At 60.5% G+C, this 19,183-nt stretch overlaps 1 protein-coding gene across 2 annotated transcripts in view; it reads right to left on the reverse strand.

Moving 5' to 3' along the window:
- Positions 1–19,183, reverse strand: part of GNAO1 (G protein subunit alpha o1) — a 151,205-nt gene that overhangs the window by 7,363 nt on the left and 124,659 nt on the right. Inside the window, exons 4-8 of one of the 2 annotated variants that reach the window (XM_036275445.1) lie at positions 13,296–13,456; positions 11,490–11,618; positions 9,638–9,767; positions 5,587–5,740; positions 3,565–3,752 (exon numbers count right to left, since the gene is read on the reverse strand). In XM_036275445.1, the coding sequence (XP_036131338.1) occupies positions 3,565–3,752; positions 5,587–5,740; positions 9,638–9,767; positions 11,490–11,618; positions 13,296–13,456 (762 nt within the window). Of the gene's footprint in view, positions 1–3,564; positions 3,753–5,586; positions 5,741–9,637; positions 9,768–11,489; positions 11,619–13,295; positions 13,457–19,183 lie in introns of those variants that run through there. The other variant, XM_036275444.1, reaches the window with a different exon arrangement.

Genomic DNA, 19,183 nt, shown 5'->3' on the forward strand with positions numbered 1-19,183 from the left:
GGCAGAGACCAGGAGGGAGGGGGCTGCCAGAGAGGCGGCAGGAATTGGAGCGGGTGCTGGGAGAGGCTGCAGAAGCAGAGGTGTGTGGGGCTGCTGGCTCAGCTGAAAAGGGGGCATCTTCATGCTGGTGGTCTTGGTGCACTGGGCCTGGGGATGAAACTTTCCTTCCAGAGGGACGCTCTCGGACCAAGAGGGTCAGGGATCAGGGTTGGGGGTACATTCTTTGTGTCTGCTTCAACCTGCCTGTCCCTTGACAGGGGCCTTCCTCTGGCTGGGGTGGGATCTGGCCCAGGACTGGCCAGGGGGACGGCCCCGCTCTGCCTCAATGGGGGACAGGAGCCTGATCTCCATCCCAGCAGCAGCCCACACTTCGGCCCTGTCCCCTGGTCCGGGTGTTGTGTCCAGCCTCACTGGCCTGGGCTGACACTGGGGAGCTGTCTGGGGGTACTTATCTTCGGCATCCCTGACTGAGCCCCTGGCAGCCACAGGCTGCGCTCCTGAAAATGGCCGGGTTGTGCCTGAAGGCTCCCAGAAGGCTCAGAGCAGAGGCAGCCGGAGAGGCTTTGTGTGCCGGGCGTCTCAGAAAGGGCCGGGCAGGCCACCACCTGGTCCGCAGGGAAGAGAGAGCTGTGGTCTGACCGTGTGGGTTTACGCCCCTCTGAAGAGTGCACGGGTCAGACCAAGGCATGGGGGAGGGGTCTGCAAGGAGGCAGGCTAGAGGTGAGAACCACCTGCAGAAGCAGCCACTGGGTACAAACTGCATTTGTGAGGATAGGGCAGTGGGGTACGTGCCCCCCCCCCAGACTTGTCCTGGCAAAGGAGGGGAGTGGGTGAGATGACTCTGCGCCTTCCTGTCAGGGCTTACAGACAGCCTGGTCATGGAGGCTCTGGGCTGGGAGGGCGCTTGTGACTGCTGCTGGCCTGGGGATAAGGGGTCACAGAAGCCCAGTGCAGCCATGACCCCAGTTCCCACCTGAGGGTCATGGAGCTGGGCTGGGAGACAGAGCTGCGTCCTGGCACCAGACAGGATGGTGCCCTCTGCCTGGGCTCTGTCCACTGCCCCCTGGTAGGAACATGCAGCCACAGGTCCTCAGGCTCCGCTGGGGCCGGGCACTGGCAATCCAGGGCTTCCATGGAGAGTGGCCATGGGGCTCGGAATGTCCAGCTGCTGGCAAGGGGCCCAGAGCTGTGCTCTGCTCAGGGTGGGGGCAGAGCCCACACCGTCCTCAGACCAGAGTCCACAGGCTCAGCAGAGCCCTTCTTGGGCCTTGGGCACTGCCCCTCCAGGCAGGCCATCCAGTCCTGGGCTCTCGGTTCTCCACATGAAGGCCAGGCCTGGCTCTGTGGGGCATCTGGGGCCAGGCACAGTTTGCATGGTTTGGCAAAGGTGCCCCTCCTAGAAATCAGTTTCCCCATGGCCGGCTAAGCTTGGCCCCCAAACACAGGGCCACCCACTCAGGTCACTCACATCTCCCCACACCAACGACGGAGCCGAAAACTCAGCTGTCACCTTCAGCTGTTACGCCCCATGGTGGAGCCGCTGGTGACATGGACGGTGACTCGGAGAACAGCAAGGGAATTCCACCCTGGACACCCTCTCCTCGAGGGCTCACACTAGCCAGCCAAGGACACGCGGGTCAGGCCGGGAGGGCGAGGGCACGCGAGAAATGGAGCCGTGTGCCTGGGAGAAGCAGCCTGGGACGCAGGGCAGGAAGGCCCCTGATGCTGCCCTGGGCAGGGCGGGCCTGGGTCCTGGCTTTGGCCAGTGCTCTGGCTGCGCGGTGGGGAGGCAGCTGGGCGATGGAGAGCCCTGGGCCTGGGGGCCAGTGACGTCCAGCTGCAGGCGATGGCCTTAGAGGTGGGCTTGGCCAGCATCCCCATGCTTGAGTCTGGGGTCACAGAGCAGAGGTGGCCACACCAAAGGTGAAATTTGGGGAAAGAACTCCTGTCTTCAATATTGGGCAAAATGGTCTAACTGGCCCTGGCTGCCTGTGGCAGGACACTGAGTCTTTGGCTCCAGGGGCGGGTCCTCGGCCACGACCCGGCGACTGGCACAGACAGGCGTAGCGCACAGTGAATGAAGCCAAATGGACTTGGGCCGGCAGGTGCAACTTCCCATAAGGCTGGGGCAGCAGTGAGAGCCAGACGGGGGGCTCCCCCAGAGGCCCCGCCCTGAGGGCGTCTCCTGTGCCCCGCCTGCTGGAACCAGGAGCCCATGTTGGCAGTCAGGGGTGACACTGGGAGTCCAGGGGTGCTGCCTGGTCTTGGGACTGAGCAGAGCCCAGGTAGAGGCAGGAAGAGCAAAGGGCTTGAGGAGGAAGCCAGAGACCTCTCAAGGGGCAGCCCCTCTCTTCCCACGGGCACGTGTGGCTCCCGCGGCGGAGGTGCCACACACACAGTCTGCCTGGGCTGTTGGCCGTTGGCATCAGCCAACTGGAGTGCTCACAGCCCGAGGCCAGCCCAGGCCTGGGCCACCAGAAGTCACCCTACCCATTTCTGCTCAGGAACCTGCCAAAGCCCTAAGGGTCCTCGGACTCTCTGTATGGGGGCGGGGAAGGTCTATGTATGAAGTGCAGCGCGCACTTCAGGACAGTGGACTGTCCGGCATCCCCTGGGGCTGGCAGGACACGAAGGGCTGTGGACAAAGACAGGAGGAAGCGGGGCATTGGTTTCAGGAGCTGCATCCACACCCCATCCCGTCTCCCCAGCTACAGAACCTCCACCCAGCCCTGTAGTCCGAGTTGAATTCACAGTAAATTCAAGCAGAAAAGCACAGCTACTAACACCTGGAGCAGCCGCCTGAGACCGGGTGACGGGGGAAGACAGAGGGGTCACCTGGGCCTGCAGGGCGGGGCGTGAGGCCCCCCGCAGGCGACAGGTGCTACTCCCCCAGCGCCCCACTTCCCACTTCCCTGGCCGCTGTCCAGCACCGCGGGACTCCAGCCCCCCCGCCATCGGCCACATGCCTTCGCACTCAGTCAGTCTCAGAGCCATTTCCAGAGCGATGAGGAGTCCAGCTGGGGTGCCCAGGAGGGCAACGGGGAACCCCAAGAATGTAAGGAAGGCTGGCTCAGAGAAAGGGCTTGCACCTGAGGGCTGAGACCCCAGGGGAGGGAGGGCAGAGGCCAAGGCCTGAGCCCGGGGACCCACGCACAGTGGCCCAGTCCTGCCCTGCCTTTTGGTAACGGAGCTGCCCTGACCAGAGAGACCCCAGGAAAAGCTGAGCAGTGGTTCCCATGACCCCCCCAGCACCCTGTCCCAAGGCCGCCCCTACCATCTGTACAACCTCAGAGGTCAGGAGGAGACCCTGGGACTTCAAGTATGAGTCACCAAGGGTAGGGGTGGCCATTCTGGGCCAAACAGCGGCAGGCAGGCGGGAGAGGCCCATCCCAGGCGTGGTTGGGTGCTCAGCCCATGTCACCACGTGCTCTGATGTCTGGGGCCGAGCGGCCACTGTGCTTTCTTGTCAAGCATAGAGAGTGGTCTGAGAGACGCTGGAGCTCTAGTTCCGGGGGGCAGGGGGCAGCAGGCAGGTGGGGCGGGGGCTGGGGGCAAGGCCAGGGCTCAGTAGAGGCCGCAGCCCCGCAGGTTTTTGGCGATGATGACGTCCGTCACGGCATCGAAGACGAACTGGATGTTGTTGGTGTCAGTGGCACAGGTGATGTGGGTGTAGATCTCCTTGTGGGCTGACTTGTTCTTGCTCTCGTACTGGGCCTGGATGTAAGCCACAGCTTCCGTGAAGGTGCTGGGGCCTGTGGGAGAGACCAGGAGGGGGACAGGTGAGGTGAGGCCGCGGCCGAGGGCCTCCCAGTGACAACCTGAAGGGGAGACCTGATGGGTGGGGGAGGCCCCAGCTCAGCTCCAGCGCAGTGGGTCACGAAAGCCAGTCAGCTAGTGGTCCCATCGTTTACAAGTCATGGAAGAAATGAAGTGTCCAACCTCAGGGCCGCCGGCACCAGGGAGCAGCGTCTGAAACTCCCGTCTCCCGTGTATGCCACCCGCCCCCCGGTGCGGGTTCTTCCTTCCCGGGTCCTGCTCAAGCATGGGAACCAGCCCCTGCGGACACACCGGTAGGTAGGTCCTTTCCCGTCCGGACCCGCACAGCACACCCAGGTGGGTAGGAGCTGTGTGACTGTGAGCCCCCCTGGCCTCCCCCTCCCCACCTCAGGCTCGCCATCTGGGGCTAAGAACTGTCTGGCTCCCTGACTCGCTGCCCCCTCGGGTGAGCCCTATGGCTCTGCTCCTGGGCGAGCCCAGACAGAGGGTCCCCAGGCGAGCAGCTGCTGTTTGGAAAAGAGCAGAACAGGAAGCTTGGCATGGAAACCCCCACAGGCCCAGGAACTGAGGCCCAGGCCCAGGCAGGGCTGCCAGGAGCCTCTGAGGGAGGCAGGAAGGGGCTGAGCTGGGTGGCCGCTGTGCAGACTGGGCGAGGCTTACCTGGAGGCTTCTAGCCCCTCAGGCGTGTGCAGGCCACCAGGCCTGCCCTCGACGCTCTGCCTGACCTCAGCTCTTTCCCAGATCTGGGCTGGAGGTGAGGGATGGGGCTGGAGGTGATCACTTGGGCCTCGTCAGCCCCCAACCTGCCTTGGTGACCGACCTGCCTTACCTGCTCCTGCTGTTTCACAGGCCATAGCTGAGGTCAGCTAGGGGAGGATCCATGAGCCCCAACTTACAGCTAAGAGGAGGCTGACTGGTGGGTGTGGGGCTGCTGAGCCCCATCCACTTCTGGCTGCACTGCTGGGCCTGGCCCGCAGGGCAGTCAGCCCGGTCCTGAGGAAGGGGAGATGGGCCGGGGCGGCTAGTCAGGCTGGGGATGCCCCTCACTTCTCTGACAGGCCTGGCCATCTGGAAGGTTCGTGGGCACCTGTGCTCGGGCAAACCCACGGCGACATCAGCAGAGGCGCCCTCGTCATCCTCAGCGCCCTCCCCAGGCAGGCCGGTCTCTGCTGCTGGTGCTGCTTCACCTTCAGCAGGCCCCTGGCTCTCGGACTACCGTGTCGGGGGAAGTGTGTGTATTTGTTAGTTGCCATCACAGTTGTAACAACGACAGCAAATGTTCAGTGAGCACTTACTCTGCACCAGCTGCCAGGCTGAGCACTCCGTCCACTAGCTCACTTGGCCCTCCCAGCGCTCTGGGGGGCTGGACAGTCACTGTGATTGCCCCCCTCTCGCAGATGAGGCACTGAGGGCTGATAACTTGCTGTGAGTGGCAGAACCAGGGGCATGAGGCTGGGCTGCTGGACTCAGTCCCTGGTGGTAACACCCTCAGCATTTTGGTGTTGCCACCTCATTGACAATCTCTGTTTACAGACGACCAAGCTGAGGCTCCAAGAGGCTGCTGAGATCACAGCCAGGATTCCCACCCTGTCTCCCCTGACGAGAACACCCCACTGGCTGCCCAGCCCGACCCCCCTCACTAAAACACATTGGGGTGTGCAGGGGGCCACCTTTGGTTTTGTTTGGATTCTCCAGGGTTGGTTGAGTCCAGAGCACCCTCAGGGCATAGGACGGGGCGTGGGGGATGGTAAGCTCTGGCTGCGGGCTGCTCCCTCAGGGCTCCCAGTGCCCAGGCCCCGGCCACCCTACCTGTGTATTCAGGGAAGCACATGGTCAGCGGGGACTTCTTGATCTTCTCCTCGAACAGGTCCTTCTTGTTGAGAAACAGGATGATGGACGTGTCCGTGAACCACTTGTTGTTGCAGATGCTGTCGAACAGCTTCAGGGACTCGTGCATGCGGTTCTGCAACAGAGTGACGAGGCAGGTGAGCGTTGGTGTGAGGGGCCTGGCCCACCGCGGCCACCACACAGTGGGACAAGCCAAGGGAAGGTCCACCACCGCGGCCGGACGCACCACCGAGGGATGGAGATGGGAGTGGGAGGACCCACAAGGACAAATGGGACGTGGTCCCGCTTCATTCCACACGCAGGCAGGGTGGGGCGGAGCAGGGTGGGCAGGGAGGGGAATTCTGCCCCCACCCCCACCCCCCACCCCCAGGAGGGCTGACCCGGGAAGGGGCAGCAAGGTCACTGGAGGGACTCTGGCTCACAGAGAGGACATGCACCATGCACTCGGGGGCAGGGGCCGCACCACCACCCCACTCTCTACACGGAACTGAGGGCCATGCAGATTCCTCTAAGGGGTCTCATTCAGATTCGCCAGCGGGGGTGGGAGGTGCACGCATTCAGTTGGGGAACATTAACCGAGGACAAAGAGATCCTCGAATTAATCCGGAGTTGGAAGCAGACTCAAGGGGGACAGCCTCTGGGGGGTGATCTTGCTGTGACCTTGGTGAGGTTGGGGACTGGGCTGGTTGGCTGGGCCATGGCTGGGCAGGGGGTTGGCTCTGGGTGAGCTGCTATTGGGGCTGGTTTCTCAGTAGAGGGGCCAGAAGAACCCCGAGATGAAACTCAGCAAAACAGATTAAAACAGAGAGGAAGATAAAACCGTGAGAGAAAGACAGAAAAAAACCTGAAAAATTGGTTCAACCAGTGTTGGGGTCGGGAAGTCAAGGCAGGTCCATCCTGGGGCCCCTGTGCAGGCTCACAGAGGCCACGGCCACCCAGGGACGCAGACTGCGTGGCTGGAGATGGACGCGAGGGTGGGAAGGCCCAGCCCGAGCAGCGGCTGGTGAGTGAGATGCGAGTGGGGGGGCAGCACAGCAAAGTCACCCGCGGTGCCCGAGAACCTGCTGCTTTCAACTCTAGCTGACGGATTGAGTCGGAGGGAGGTGCTTCATACCTGCCCGGCTTGGAGGGTCTCTCAGAATCTGCTCATGGTTTTGGTCTTGGTTTGGCAAGTTAAGGCCCTGGGCGGTGGTGAGGTTGTGGCAGGCTGAGGCCCAGTGCTGCCGAAGCCACGGGGCTGGGGTACGAGGACAGGACGAGGCCCTGGGCTCCCGGGGTGCGGTGCACAGGGTGACCAGTGGGCGAGTGGGTAGCCACCAGCCGTAGGGCTCCTGGCGGAGCTCCAGGAGCCACCTCCAGACACTTGTCTTGGGCAGCCCGACTCGCCCCAGGCGAGGGAGGAACACGTACAGCAGACCAGAGAGGAAGCCGGGACCAAGGGCTGGTCAGGGGCTCTAGCTCTTGCTTTCAGGGCAGAGCGTCCGTAGCCCATAGCTTGTCCTTTAGCCACGTGCCTGGACAGAGGGGCCCGACCATGTGAGTCCTGCGTGCAGGCCCTCTGACCGCTCCCAGCCCACGCTCTTCACAGCCGCTCAAGAGGCTGAGCTCCCGCCATCACCATTTTAAAGAGCAGGAAGTGGAGTGTCTGCCACGTGACACAGTGGCAGGGCCAGCGCTGGACCCTGGGCCACATCTGCCCTGCTCCCAAGCTGCCCAGTGCTGCCGCCGTGTCCTGGACATAGCCATCGGCTTCGTTCTACAGCGACGGTGCTGATCTGCTGCCGCGGGCAACGAGCCGCCTTCCTGTGCTGCTGTCGAGTTGTACAGCCCATTCCCATCCCCGGGGGGCAGCTGTGCTTTCCGGGGCTGTATAGCTGGCCCGCTTTGGGGAGGAAAGGGCCCCAAGAGGAGCCCATTACTGGCCTGGGCCCATGTGCCTTGGCTTCCCCAAGGTCCTCTGCTCCAGCCCTGAGGAAGAAGGGCAAGGCAGGGGTCGGAGGGGGTGAGGGAAGGGCGGGACGGGAACAGAAAAGGCAGGGAAACCAGGAGCATGAGGGAAAGCACCCAGGACACATGCCCAGCTCTGCGGCAAGGGCTGGCGAGGAGTTTGCAGAGGGCTGGCCGGGCTGAACAGGGCACAGACTGGAAAGGTTGCCTGAGCTCAGGGCCTGGCATCTGCCCAGCCCCATGTTTAATGGAGACCTGAGGGCCACTTCCCTGTGACTGACGGGCCTGGGACTTGGGTTGGAGCTGTCCACAGGCCTGAACGGCAGGTCCCAGGGCAGAAGCCTGTTCAGGCGGAAGGCCGTCCCACTCTCCAACCCTTCCCTTTGTTTGAAACCCGTGCCCTGCTTCCCACTCCCAGGTACCGCAGGGGGCGAGAAGCCAAGTAGGTGGAGCTCAGATCACGGGGTGGCCAGTCAGACTGTGAACTGTGGCGTGGAAAGCACAGCGGACCGACGGACAGTGGCAGAGGTGCCGGGGCAGCCCCTGTGTGCGGCGGCATCGTGGGGGCGGCAGGAGCAGCCCTGGGCTTTGGTGCGGTCAGTGAGTCGGGTCCAGTCACAGCCCTGGGTGTGCGCCCATCCCCTGCCCACGCTCCACACGGGTGATCTCAGATGCCAGAACCCGCCGAGGTCACCAAGAGTGATGACGGCGTACCAGAAAGTGCTGCACGGCCGAGGCCCCAGAAGCCTCCCCCAGGACAAGGCAGAGCTTGGGGGGGCTTTGCTGAACCCCAACTCAAGGGGGCAGCTGGGCTGAAGGAGGAAGGGCAAGGTGGACAAGCCAGCATGTGGCGCGAGTCCGGACCTCCCTCCTAGGCCGCGGCTTCAGCCCCCAGCCCCCAGAAGCCCGTTGCGCATTGGCCCCTCAAGACGGCGGCTCCGTCCCACTACAGCACTGCCCACAGCCTGCCCCCAAAGCCCACCGGATCTTCACAGCACCCGCGGGACCATCAGGCAGGACGGATGAAAAAACAGCCCAGAGAAGACAAGCCTTGTTCAAGGCCCTCCTCAAACCTCAGTGCCGATGGAGAGGCTCAAGAGCCTGTACGTGCTGCAGACAGGAGCTGACTAATGCCAAGGTCGTGACCCCGGTGCCAAGGGTGTGACCCCACAGCCCAGGAGCCCCATTTCCAGGAGGTTCTGTGGGCTTGCTCCAGTGACCTTGAGGATACACCACACCAATGCCTGGCTTCCCTGGCAGGCTATGCGAACAGGCCCCCCACCCTGTGGACTGCAGACCAGATGGGGATGCTCAGTGGACCCCCAGGTGAGGACAATCCCCAGTGACAGTACAACCACCAACTCGGCACAGCTGTGTCAGAGAAAGTCCCCAGTACTCCATGCGGGCGCTCTCCCCCATCGCCAGTGACCCCACAGGTAGGCACTACTGTCACCCCCCAACACATAACAGTAGCTGAGGCGGAGAGGGTGCTGTCTGAATTCGGCAGCGAACCATGACTAGGACCAGAGACCAGCACCCTCACCAGGTGAGCGCCCCTGCCCCGCTGGGGCCAGGCTGGCTGTTCTGCGAGGCCCCGGACTGAATGCTACACATCAGAGGCAGGCACCTGGGCTGGCCGCCTCCAGAGGTGCCGCGGCCGCACGCTGCCCGGCCCTGCCCGCCGCCCGCTGCCCGCCGCCCGGCCCTGCACGCTCTCCCAGCAGCAGCCCAGCCAGTGCTCAGGGACACTGTCCGGGCCAAGAACTGCTCTCTGTCTGCCGCACATTCTTGCCAGAGGCGCCGATTCTCCTGGGACTGCACTGATTCAGTTCTGGCCGGACGGCCTCTGCCTCCGCCCTGTTTCCCAAAGACGCACTTGTGGCCCGAGACCCCAAGTTCACGGAGATGTCCGTGAGCCACCTGCCCATGGCCCTGTGGCTGCCTTTTCTGTACTGGTGTCACCAGGCATTTGCCTGACGGAACCCCCAGCCACTGCTGAACCATGTGGACCACCACGTGGTCTCACCTCAGTGCCCCACAGGCCAAGCGGGCGCAGGCCACTCACCGTGGTCTCGTCTTCATGGAGCACCTGGTCGTAGCCGCTGAGTGCGACACAGAAGATGATGGCCGTGACGTCCTCGAAGCAGTGGATCCACTTCTTGCGTTCAGACCGTTGGCCCCCGACGTCAAACAGCCTGCCAGGGAGACAGGGAAGCTGGGGTGGGGGCGGTGGGCTCCAGGCAGGTGGGGTGCCTGGCCAAACTCCGGGACAGGAGGAGAAAGGGCTGGGCACTTGCCCTGAGCCGCCCAGAAGCCCTGCTCCAGGAGCTAAAGGCAGACACTGCCATCTGCGGGGTGGGGGCCATCACTGCATCTGCCTGCAGCTGGGCTGGGCCTCCAACAGCGAGGCAAACACCTGCCCTCGCGCCTCCAGAGCTCTCCTGAGGGGGCACCTCATATGGGCCCTCAGAGACACTGCTGTGAGGTCCTTCCGTCGGGGCCAAGTGCACACCCTGCTCCTGGCTTTCTGAGCATGTCTGTTCACGTCTGTATTCTGGGCAAAGTCCCAACCACCCTGGGAGGGAGGCAGGCAGGGACCAGGGACCTGTCACCTGTCATGCAGAGGAAAAGTGAGGTCCCTACAGGCTAAGTGCCCAGGGTGCTGGTGAGGACTGGTGTGCAGAGCTGGAGTCTAAGCCAGGCCTGTCCTCAGACAAAGCCTCTGCCCTGTGCCACCTGTCCTTGGTCCATGGGTGCCTGCCTCTCCTCAGACACCACCCCCCAGAGGGCATGAGGGCTGTGGGAAGAGACGGGGCAGGTGGGGCCATGCCCTGGAAGTTAGATCTTAATCTCACACTCTGATGCCCCGAGCAAAGAGCTGCAGCCTCAGACCTGGGGGGCCTGTGGGCACACAGATCGGGGTGCTCGGCCCTATCTGCACAAGGACCCTGGGCCTCCAGACAGAGGACCGCAACCAGAGACCAGAGTGGGCTTGAAGTGAGGACGCAGGGCTGGTCCTCGCCTGTCACTGCCTACCCCAGGGTCCTGCTCCACCATGGCCCCGTGGCACCGACAGGGAGCTCCTCCGCAGATGTCTGCTGGGCCAGAGTCCAGCTCCCACCCTGTGCTCCGAGGGGAGAGGGAGAGACTGAGGAGACTGGGAGGCAAGAGGCCCCTCGTGGGGCTGCTCAGCCCATTTCTGGGCTCCGCGTTCGGAGCCTGGAGCACCTGCACCCAGGGCACAGGGCGTTATACCTGTCACCCTCCTGGTCTCTCCTCCTGCTCCACCCGACACCCAGAAACCATACCCAGAAACCATACCCAGAAGGCAGGTGGGGGCCAGATGGGGGCTCCTAGGCCTCAGTGCATGAAGGCCACCCCAGGTGGCGACACAGCCCCCGGCAGTGTCTGAGAAGTCCAATCTCACCCCTTAGGCCCGTTCTGAGGCCCTCCGCGGGCTCCAGCTGTGTTCTGTGCTTGGGATAGCCTTGCTCCTCCCAGGCCTCAGTTTCCCCATATGTGCTGAGAGAGGGTGGGTCAGCGATCCTTAAGCTCCTTCCAGTGCTCAGGTTACACGGGTCCTTGGGGTCTCACAGATATTGTTTGGGTTACCCACCCTCATTCCCCACCACTCCCCACAAGGCGGCCTCGAGGGGATCCAGCTCTCCTACGTCAATTTCACCTCCTCGATCCTCAGAACCCCACTCCAGGACCCCTCTTCCAGGAAGCCTCCCTGCTGACCCCCGCCCTAAACTTAGTGGAAAGCAGACCTACAGACAGGTCCCTTCTCATAGCTAACTGCCTGTCCTGACACGAAAGCTCCTGAGGCAGGTGGACATCTGGGGCTGAGGCCCAGAGGCTGGCATCTCCCCTCTCTCAGTGCCCTGGCTGGGGCTCGGAAGTCCCCTGGGCCTTACCTGAAGTGAAGGTTCTTGAATGTGAAGTGGGTTTCTACGATGCCGGTAGTTTTGACCCTGGTTCGGAGGATGTCCTGCTCAGTGGGCTGGTAGTCGGTGGCCCCGATCCGATCCAGGCTGTCCAGGTAGCTGGGGATGGCAACAAGGGGACCATGGACAAGCTCTGGGCACTGCTCGGGGCTTGCTGGGCCCACCCCTTCAGAGCCTGGTCCCTGCCCGGCCCCTCGAAGGCCACTGTGGAAATGATGGCACCAGCCTGTCCAGGGCCAGGTGTGTGGCAGGGGTGGGTGCACATCCTCCGAGAGCCTCTAATTCGGACCACAGGGCCTCTGTGCAGTCCACTCAGACAGCATCAGACGTCTCCAGGAGACTGACATGTCATAATGCTGCTGGCGTTTCTTTCTACTTTTTTTCTTTTACATATTTTTTAATTGTTTTTTTTTAGAAAGAGAGAAAGAGAGAGAGAAACATCAATTGGCTGCCTCCTGCATGTCCCCTACTGGGGATTGAGGGTGCCCTGACTGGGAATCGAACCAGGACCCCTCAGTTCATGGGATGATGCCCTATCCACTGAGCCACACCAGCCGGGCTGCTCTGTCATTTCTTCATGACAAAATAGTAATGGGCAACAATTGGGCTCTATTCTTCTCACATGTGTGATCACGTTTCATCTTTAATTTCCAGGTTAAATGTACTGTTCTGGAGATTACAGAACTCAGGGTCAATGGAGGTCAGCACCTTGCCCAACTGTGAGCTGGACCTTGAACCCGGAAATCTGGCCCCAGAGCCCATGCTCTGCCCTGTCTCTACAGTGCTACCAAGAGGCCTCGGGCCTCCCTTTTACACTTGTACACTTCTGAGAGTTTATCGAGAGGTCCACGGGCTTCTTCCCATTTGATGCTCTTGGAAGGGACGGTCAGAGGTCACATAGCTGGACAGCAGCTGGGCCTCCCCGGGACAGGTCCTTCCCATCATGCCACTACTTCTAGGGACAAACCAGGCCTTTGTAACCCACTAGCCCAAGCCAAGCCCCAGGAAGGGCTTTGGGGTCTGTACGGGTTGGGTTTGAACTCAAGGGTGGGATTTGGGAGACCAGGAAGGAGGGTGCTGGGTTGGGAGCCCCCAGGGCTGTCGGGCATCCATTCCTTGTGCCTGGGGGTGGGGAGCCACACACAGTCCACAGGGGAGGATCCCGGGATGTCTGAGGACATCACTAGAGACGTCTGGAGTGACAGCTGCAGCGGGCAGTCCTGTGATCCTGCCATCACAGGCTGGGTCCCAGGCCCCTCTCAGCCACCTTCTCTGGCTCTTACTGGGCCTCTTCACAATGTCCCCCCTCCCCTCCCCCTCCCTGCCCTTTCCCCTCTGCTTCTCCCTTCCCGCCCTCTCCTCCCCTTCTTCTGTCTCCTTTCCTTCCCCTTACTGAGTAACAACCCGGTATTAAAGTATATGTTTGATTCTCTATTATACTTATTGTATGGGTTACATTTCCTTACTTTTAACTTTAAAGACAGAGGAATGGGAAGTTTATTTTCTCTACAATAAAACAAAATGGTTATTTTCTGCCTATATGGCTCTTGATTTGTCTCTGGGGCGAGGCGTTCTCCAGAGCAAGCAGGTCATGGGCCAGGCTGTCCCGGGAGGAGTTCTGTGGCTTGGTTTATCTGGTGTCCCCCCACCCCTGGCCTGTCCCTCCCCATCACCTGCGGTGGAACATCTCCCAGTGGCTCTGACCGCAGCCCACCGTCCCCAGCCCTCCTCGCCTGGGTGCCGCCCCGCCCGCCACCCTCCTGCCGGGACGCTCACTATTTGGCAGAGTCGTTGAGCTGATATTCCCGGGACCGGCTGAAGCACTCCTGGATCCCTGAGTCGCCCCAGAGTCGCATCATAGCAGACAGCAGTTCTGGGGAGAAGGGCTCAGTGTCTTCCATCCGACTCACTACGTCACACACCATCTTGGCATCGGCCTGTGAGGAGAGGTGGGTGGTAGCTTTGAGGCTCGGTGGGGACAGAAGGCCTGGCTGGGCACCTGCCAGGGCACCAGGACAACGCTTTGCTCTAGGCCTGGTCCGGAGAAGTGGGCCACTATCGGACACCCCTCGTGCCTCTGGACTGGGGCAGTCTGGTTTCCGAGGCCCTGGCCGTGAGTGTCTCTGTGCCAGCCTTCAGGAACTTCCAAGCAGTGGTTTCCAACCTGGCCTGCAGCCCTCGGGTCCCTGTGGGCAGGAGGGGGTGCGCAGGGTTCTGCTCCACACCTTCCAACACCACCCGAGCAGCCCTGCTTCCCTTCATTTTGAAAACTGGGGTTTTGCACAGTGTTTCTGGGAAATCCAATGTTCTTGGCTAATGTCATTTTCTATACTTCTTACCCTAGGCGGAGCAAAGTCTCTGGACCTTTCTGGTTCTTTGAGAACTTGGGTGGCAGAAAGACGGGGGCCAAGGAGGCTGTGTCTGCAGCTGGTGCCCATGGGGAGTCGCCTCGCATCGACTGAGTCTCCAGAGCTACCCCTTGGGTGGCCCAAAGCTAAAACCCTATTTTATTAATGTTAGTACTTATTTGCCCTTGACCTATGCCTGCTCTTCCCTGGGGGTGGGGTGGGGAAGCCTGGCTAAACAAGGGAAGGGTAAAGGGGTGAGTGATGAGATGCAGAGCCCACCCTTTCTCTGCTGCCAGGTCCTCCCTCGCTGGGTGGGTGGGAAAGTGTCACTGACTTGAGGTGTACACGTTGGGGCTGAGACCCCACTGAAATTGTATAAAAAGGACTCCATAATTCACAGCTGTCTTCTCCCCCCACCAATCTGGGACACCACACAGGGTGACCTATCCTCAAAGATTACAAACACATGCATGAAACACCAGACCCAGGAAGGTGGGGCCCTGAAGACTCAGGAGGCTCTTGAAGTCGAGGGACCAGCATGGTGCACTTGTCAGTTTGCAAGGGACATTCCTGGGCACACACGACTTGCTTCGCATTTCACAGCTGCCTCATGAGGGGCTGTGGGAGCCTGCGCCATGGGCCCGGGTCCTCGCCAGGTCTGTGTCCTTGCTCTCTGCCCAGTACTTTTGCAGTTCCTCTCCCTCCAAGGACATCCTGCCTCCCTCCTTGGCTGTGACTGTGGCCCATGGGAAGACGTGGCTGTTCCGCACCTAGCCCTTAAGCGGCCTGGCACGTCTGGGCCACTGTCATCACCATGAACAGGTCCAGGCTCCCAGTCATCCCAGGAAGAGGACAAGGGACACACACAGTGGAGCTGAGCCCACCTGGGTCACGGATCCCCAGCTTGTAAAGCAATGACTGCTGCTCTAAGGGATTGAGTTAGGACAGGTGTGTGAGAAGCACTGTGTGACAACAGCTAACCAGTTCAGTGGTCACTGTAAGTGTCACCATCCCCATTTTATAGGCTAAGAAACTGAGGGCCAGAGAAAGAAGGCACCCACCTGTGCTCACAGGTGGTAAGTGGCAGAGCTGGGACTCTGATCAGGAGCCCGACTCCAAGGCCAGCCTCTGCGGTCAGACCCCCAGGTGCTGGGAGCCCTCACCTGCCACAGCACCTTGGACAGCAAACTATACCTGACAGGACCACGCGAAGGACGCCACGTGTCACTAAAAGAGCCATGCTACTTCGCTTCCTGAAATGACCTCCAAAGTAAACCCCTGGTCTCGGGGTTGGCTCCTAGAGGAATCAAACCAGGACAACAAGGTGGCTGCCTGAGCCCTGGCCCCGGGCAAACTCTGTTGTTCACTGAGTCTGCACGTGTTTCTCCACGTGACAGGTCCTTGCTCAGAACACCCCGACCCCAAAGATGGAGCCTTCCCACTCTGGCCCGTGGCTGGAGTGCATGGTGAGCCAGAGCCCTGGGGATGGCTGGGAGTGGGGTGCACCAGGCCGACCATCTCCTTAGCCTCATGGGCCCCCCAGATTTGGGGTCTTTAATTCATGGGCATAATAGTTACTACTGGACAATTACAGTCGTCCCTCGCCACTTCGCGCTTCGACTTTTGCTTCACTCTCTCGCGGTTTTTCAAATATAGCATAGTATTTAGTACAGTATCTGAAAACACCCGAGAGAGTGAAGCCGGGAAAGTCGAAGCGCGAAGCGCCAGGGACGACTGTGTATAAACAAAGAATCCTACGTTGCAGAAATTCACTTATTGCGGTAGAGTCTAGAACGGATTAACCGGATAAACGAGGGCCGACTGTACTCTACTCAAACCCTCTCAAGCCCCTGCCCTGTGACTAAGCTGGAGGAGAGCCAGACCCCCAGGCCCCGACACATGGCTCAGGAAGTGAGCGGGAAGGGCTGCGATCCGCAGATGTCCTGTGGGGTGGGAGATGAGGTCAGGACCTGGGAGATGTGTGGCTGACAAAAGATTCTCTGCAAATGGCATGTGGGACGAAAGCCTTCTGGGAAGGCTTTTCCAGAATCGAGCTGCCCAGCTAAGCAGCTGTTTTCATACCAAGGCCTGCCGGCTGTAGGTCGATGAGAGAGTTCTGGCAGCTCTGGCCCCTCTGCACGCTGGCCCTGGGAAGGAAGCTACCGCTGGCCTTAGGCCAGCAGGCCAAGCCCACAATACTACCCAGATCCAGGTCCCCAGACCCCAGCCCTCGGATTTCTGAGCCACCTTCAACTGTCCACCCAAAGGGCTAGGTTCCCAGATTCCCAGGTCGGAGGTAAGTTTCTCCAGCATCTGAGCCTCCCTTTGGGCATCAACCTGGACAGCTGGCCCTGGGGCATGGGCCCCGGGTGCCCCAGGCAGGCAGTGACTCAGGGAGGCGGGGTGGGTGAGCAGGGGTAGTGCCTCCCCCTGGCCGAGGCCTGTGGGGGGGGCCTGCAAGCATGCTGCCCCAGGGGGCTGGGTGGCCTTTCCCGGCTCTTACTCCGCTCGTCCTGAGAAATGCAGCCTGTGGACCTGGCCAGACCTGCCCACACTTCCTCCTTTGGGCTTCCAGCCAAGGTTTCTGACAGACCTGTGAGAAGGGCCTGAGGGGTGGGCAGGGCAGCTGACTTCCTGCTGGGTGAGGGACACTCCAATCTGAGCGCCCAGAGCCTCATGCCACCTCCCAGGGAGGCGACAGTGAGGGTGTGCTTTACAAGCCTCCACAAAGCCACCCCGTCCTCCTGTCTGTCCCTCCGTGCGTGCCCTGGTTGTGGGAGCCCTGCTCCAGCGGGGTGTGCCACACAGCTCGGTGCAGGCTGGACTAGGTGACTTCCGGAATCTCCAGGGCTCAGCCAGGGGTCCGAGGCTGTCCTCCCAGCTCTCTCATCACCAAGGGAAGGTGGGGGCGGTGAGCGTTCTTGTGCTGGTGCCCCCCCCCCCCCCACCGTGGCTTCTCTCAGGGATTCCCCAGCTCAGTGTACGGTTCCACCTGCTCAGACAGACCAGGAGTCACTCTGGGCTTGGGCCCTTCCCTCCAGTGTCTGGTGTCCTGTTGGTTTTTCCTTCAAATCTGCTTCAGTCGGTCCACTTCTCCCCGTCTCCTCTTGCGCATCCCCGAGTCCAAGCCTTTGCCGTCTTTCTCCTGGCTGCCCCATCTTCCCTCCCCAGGGCTCCCTGCCCCCCTTTCTCTCCTCTCCAGTCTGTCCCCCACACAGCAGCCAGCAGGAGATCGGCACTTGCCTCCTAACATCAATTCTTCCCTTCACCCTCAGAAAAAGAACCACAAACATTTCTAACTGGCATCCAACTACAAGATTGCATTCCCTCATTTTGTCTGTAGCTAGGTGTGACAATGTGACAAGTTCTACCCACGAGAGGTAAGCCAAAGGGTAGTGAGGTCCTCAGAAAAGTCTTTTTAAAGGGAAGGCGCATCCTTTTTCTCTCACTGCTTCCTGGACCTTGGATGTGATGGCTGGAGCTCTAGCAGCCAATCTGGATAATAAAGACACGGTCTACAACTTGGGGACAGCGAGAGAGTAATTTAAAAACAGTTTAGGTCCTTGACAACTGTGTGGACACTCCACATCATCTGGACTTCCTCTTTTACATTTAAAATAAACCTGTATGTTATTTAAGTCATTATTTTCTGAGTCTCAGGCATTCATAGTCAAACCTAATCCTAGTGGATGGAATGACTCCTATTTAAATGCTTTCAATACTGTCCCGTCATTCCTAAACTCCAAACCCCTTCCCTTGGCCTCCAAAGCCCCTCTCTGTCTTAGTCCTTAGTCTCCCCCCCGTCCCTCTCGGGAGATCCAAGCACATGGCCCTCTGTTCCCCCAGTCAACCAGGGCAGCCTCACTGCTGGGCTTCCCATCGGCCCAGGCCATCCTTCCCTGGCTCCTCCCCATCTCAAATGTTGCTTCTTCAGGGAAGCCCTCCTTGGTGCCCCCAGGCAGAGTCTGGCCCACAGTACACCAACCACCCCTGCCACAGCTGGTGGATGTGTCTGTTGCTCAGGGCAGGGACGGTTTCCTGGTTTCCACGATGCCCTGGGTCTCTCGCAGTGTTTAGTGCAGATCTGGTGCTCGGCACCATCTGCGAGATGAATGCAACCTTGGCATTTCCTATCAGGCATGGCCCTGATGTCTCACTCCGTCCATCTACCCCAGACAATTCCCATCTTGTCGATTTCCACAGATTTGCATCTAATTTAATCACAACAGCAACTCTATCTGGTAGCCATCCTGTTGAACAGACGAGAGACTGAGGCTCAGAGGTGATGTCACTTGCTGCACATCACACGCCTAGTTAGCAGAAGAGCCTTCTCTCCTGCCCTCCAGCCAACAGCCCCGACTTGCATCTCAGACAAGGCCTGGCCACTCAGAGCCAGAGCTGAGGACTCAGTGGTGCCCTGCCCAGGCCCCTGAGCAGAGGGAAGGGAGATGGGTAAGAAGCATAGGAGGGAAGGAGGGACTTAGCCAATTTGCCCTGGAGAACTGTGAAGGGTGCCAGGCTGGGCCCAGCCCTGTGGGTGCCAAGCTTAACAAGCAATTAATGGAGCCAAAGGAGGCCCTTGTCTCTTTGTGTCTTCCGGGATCGAGGGGACGGGGCTCACACTGGGCATGACCTTCCTGTCCTGGTCTCCTCCTGGGCCAGTGGTGGAGGGGCATTTTCCCTCTGCTATGCCCCCACGGCACTGCCACCTCTTGCTGGTCAGAGAATGCCCCGTGGTCCAGGCAACGTGAGGTATAACAAGCCATACTGCCCAGGTCTGGGCTTCAGTGGAGACTCAGCGGAGAAGGCTGGGCTGACTTCTGCTGAGAGCCCACCTTCTACTCCTACCCAGGCAGCAGTGTGGGAGGTGACAGTGCCCAGGACAGAGCCTGCCCCCTCTTCCCTGCTTAATGCTTGTGTGGTGGACGGCTGTCCTCTCTACTTCTGTGGCTTCCTTTCCCTTGTTTTCTGGCATCGGGGTCCCCACTTCTTTGAAGGAAAGCACCTTTCTCCAACTCAGCCTGAGCAGTCTGAGGGGGGCCGACTCTGCCCCTTGGTTCCAGCAATGGACACACATTCTGGGCCTGGAGAACCTACCCCACCAGCCTCAGTGAACAGTTTGGGGTAGACACAGTCCCACATTTGTCAAATTATACTAACAACCAGCCCACACTTCCCCCGTCAGCCCCAGGACATTTGTAGGAACTACTGGGAAGAAGAGGCTCTCAAAGAGAGGCCCACGTGAACGTGGAGCCATCACTGAGGAAAGCACAGCTGAGCTAACACGCCAACACCTGGATCCTGCTGTGCTTGCAC

The sequence above is a fragment of the Molossus molossus genome, unplaced genomic scaffold (assembly GCF_014108415.1).
Source record: "Molossus molossus isolate mMolMol1 unplaced genomic scaffold, mMolMol1.p scaffold_m16_p_21, whole genome shotgun sequence".
NCBI classification, from domain to species: Eukaryota; Metazoa; Chordata; class Mammalia; order Chiroptera; family Molossidae; genus Molossus; species Molossus molossus.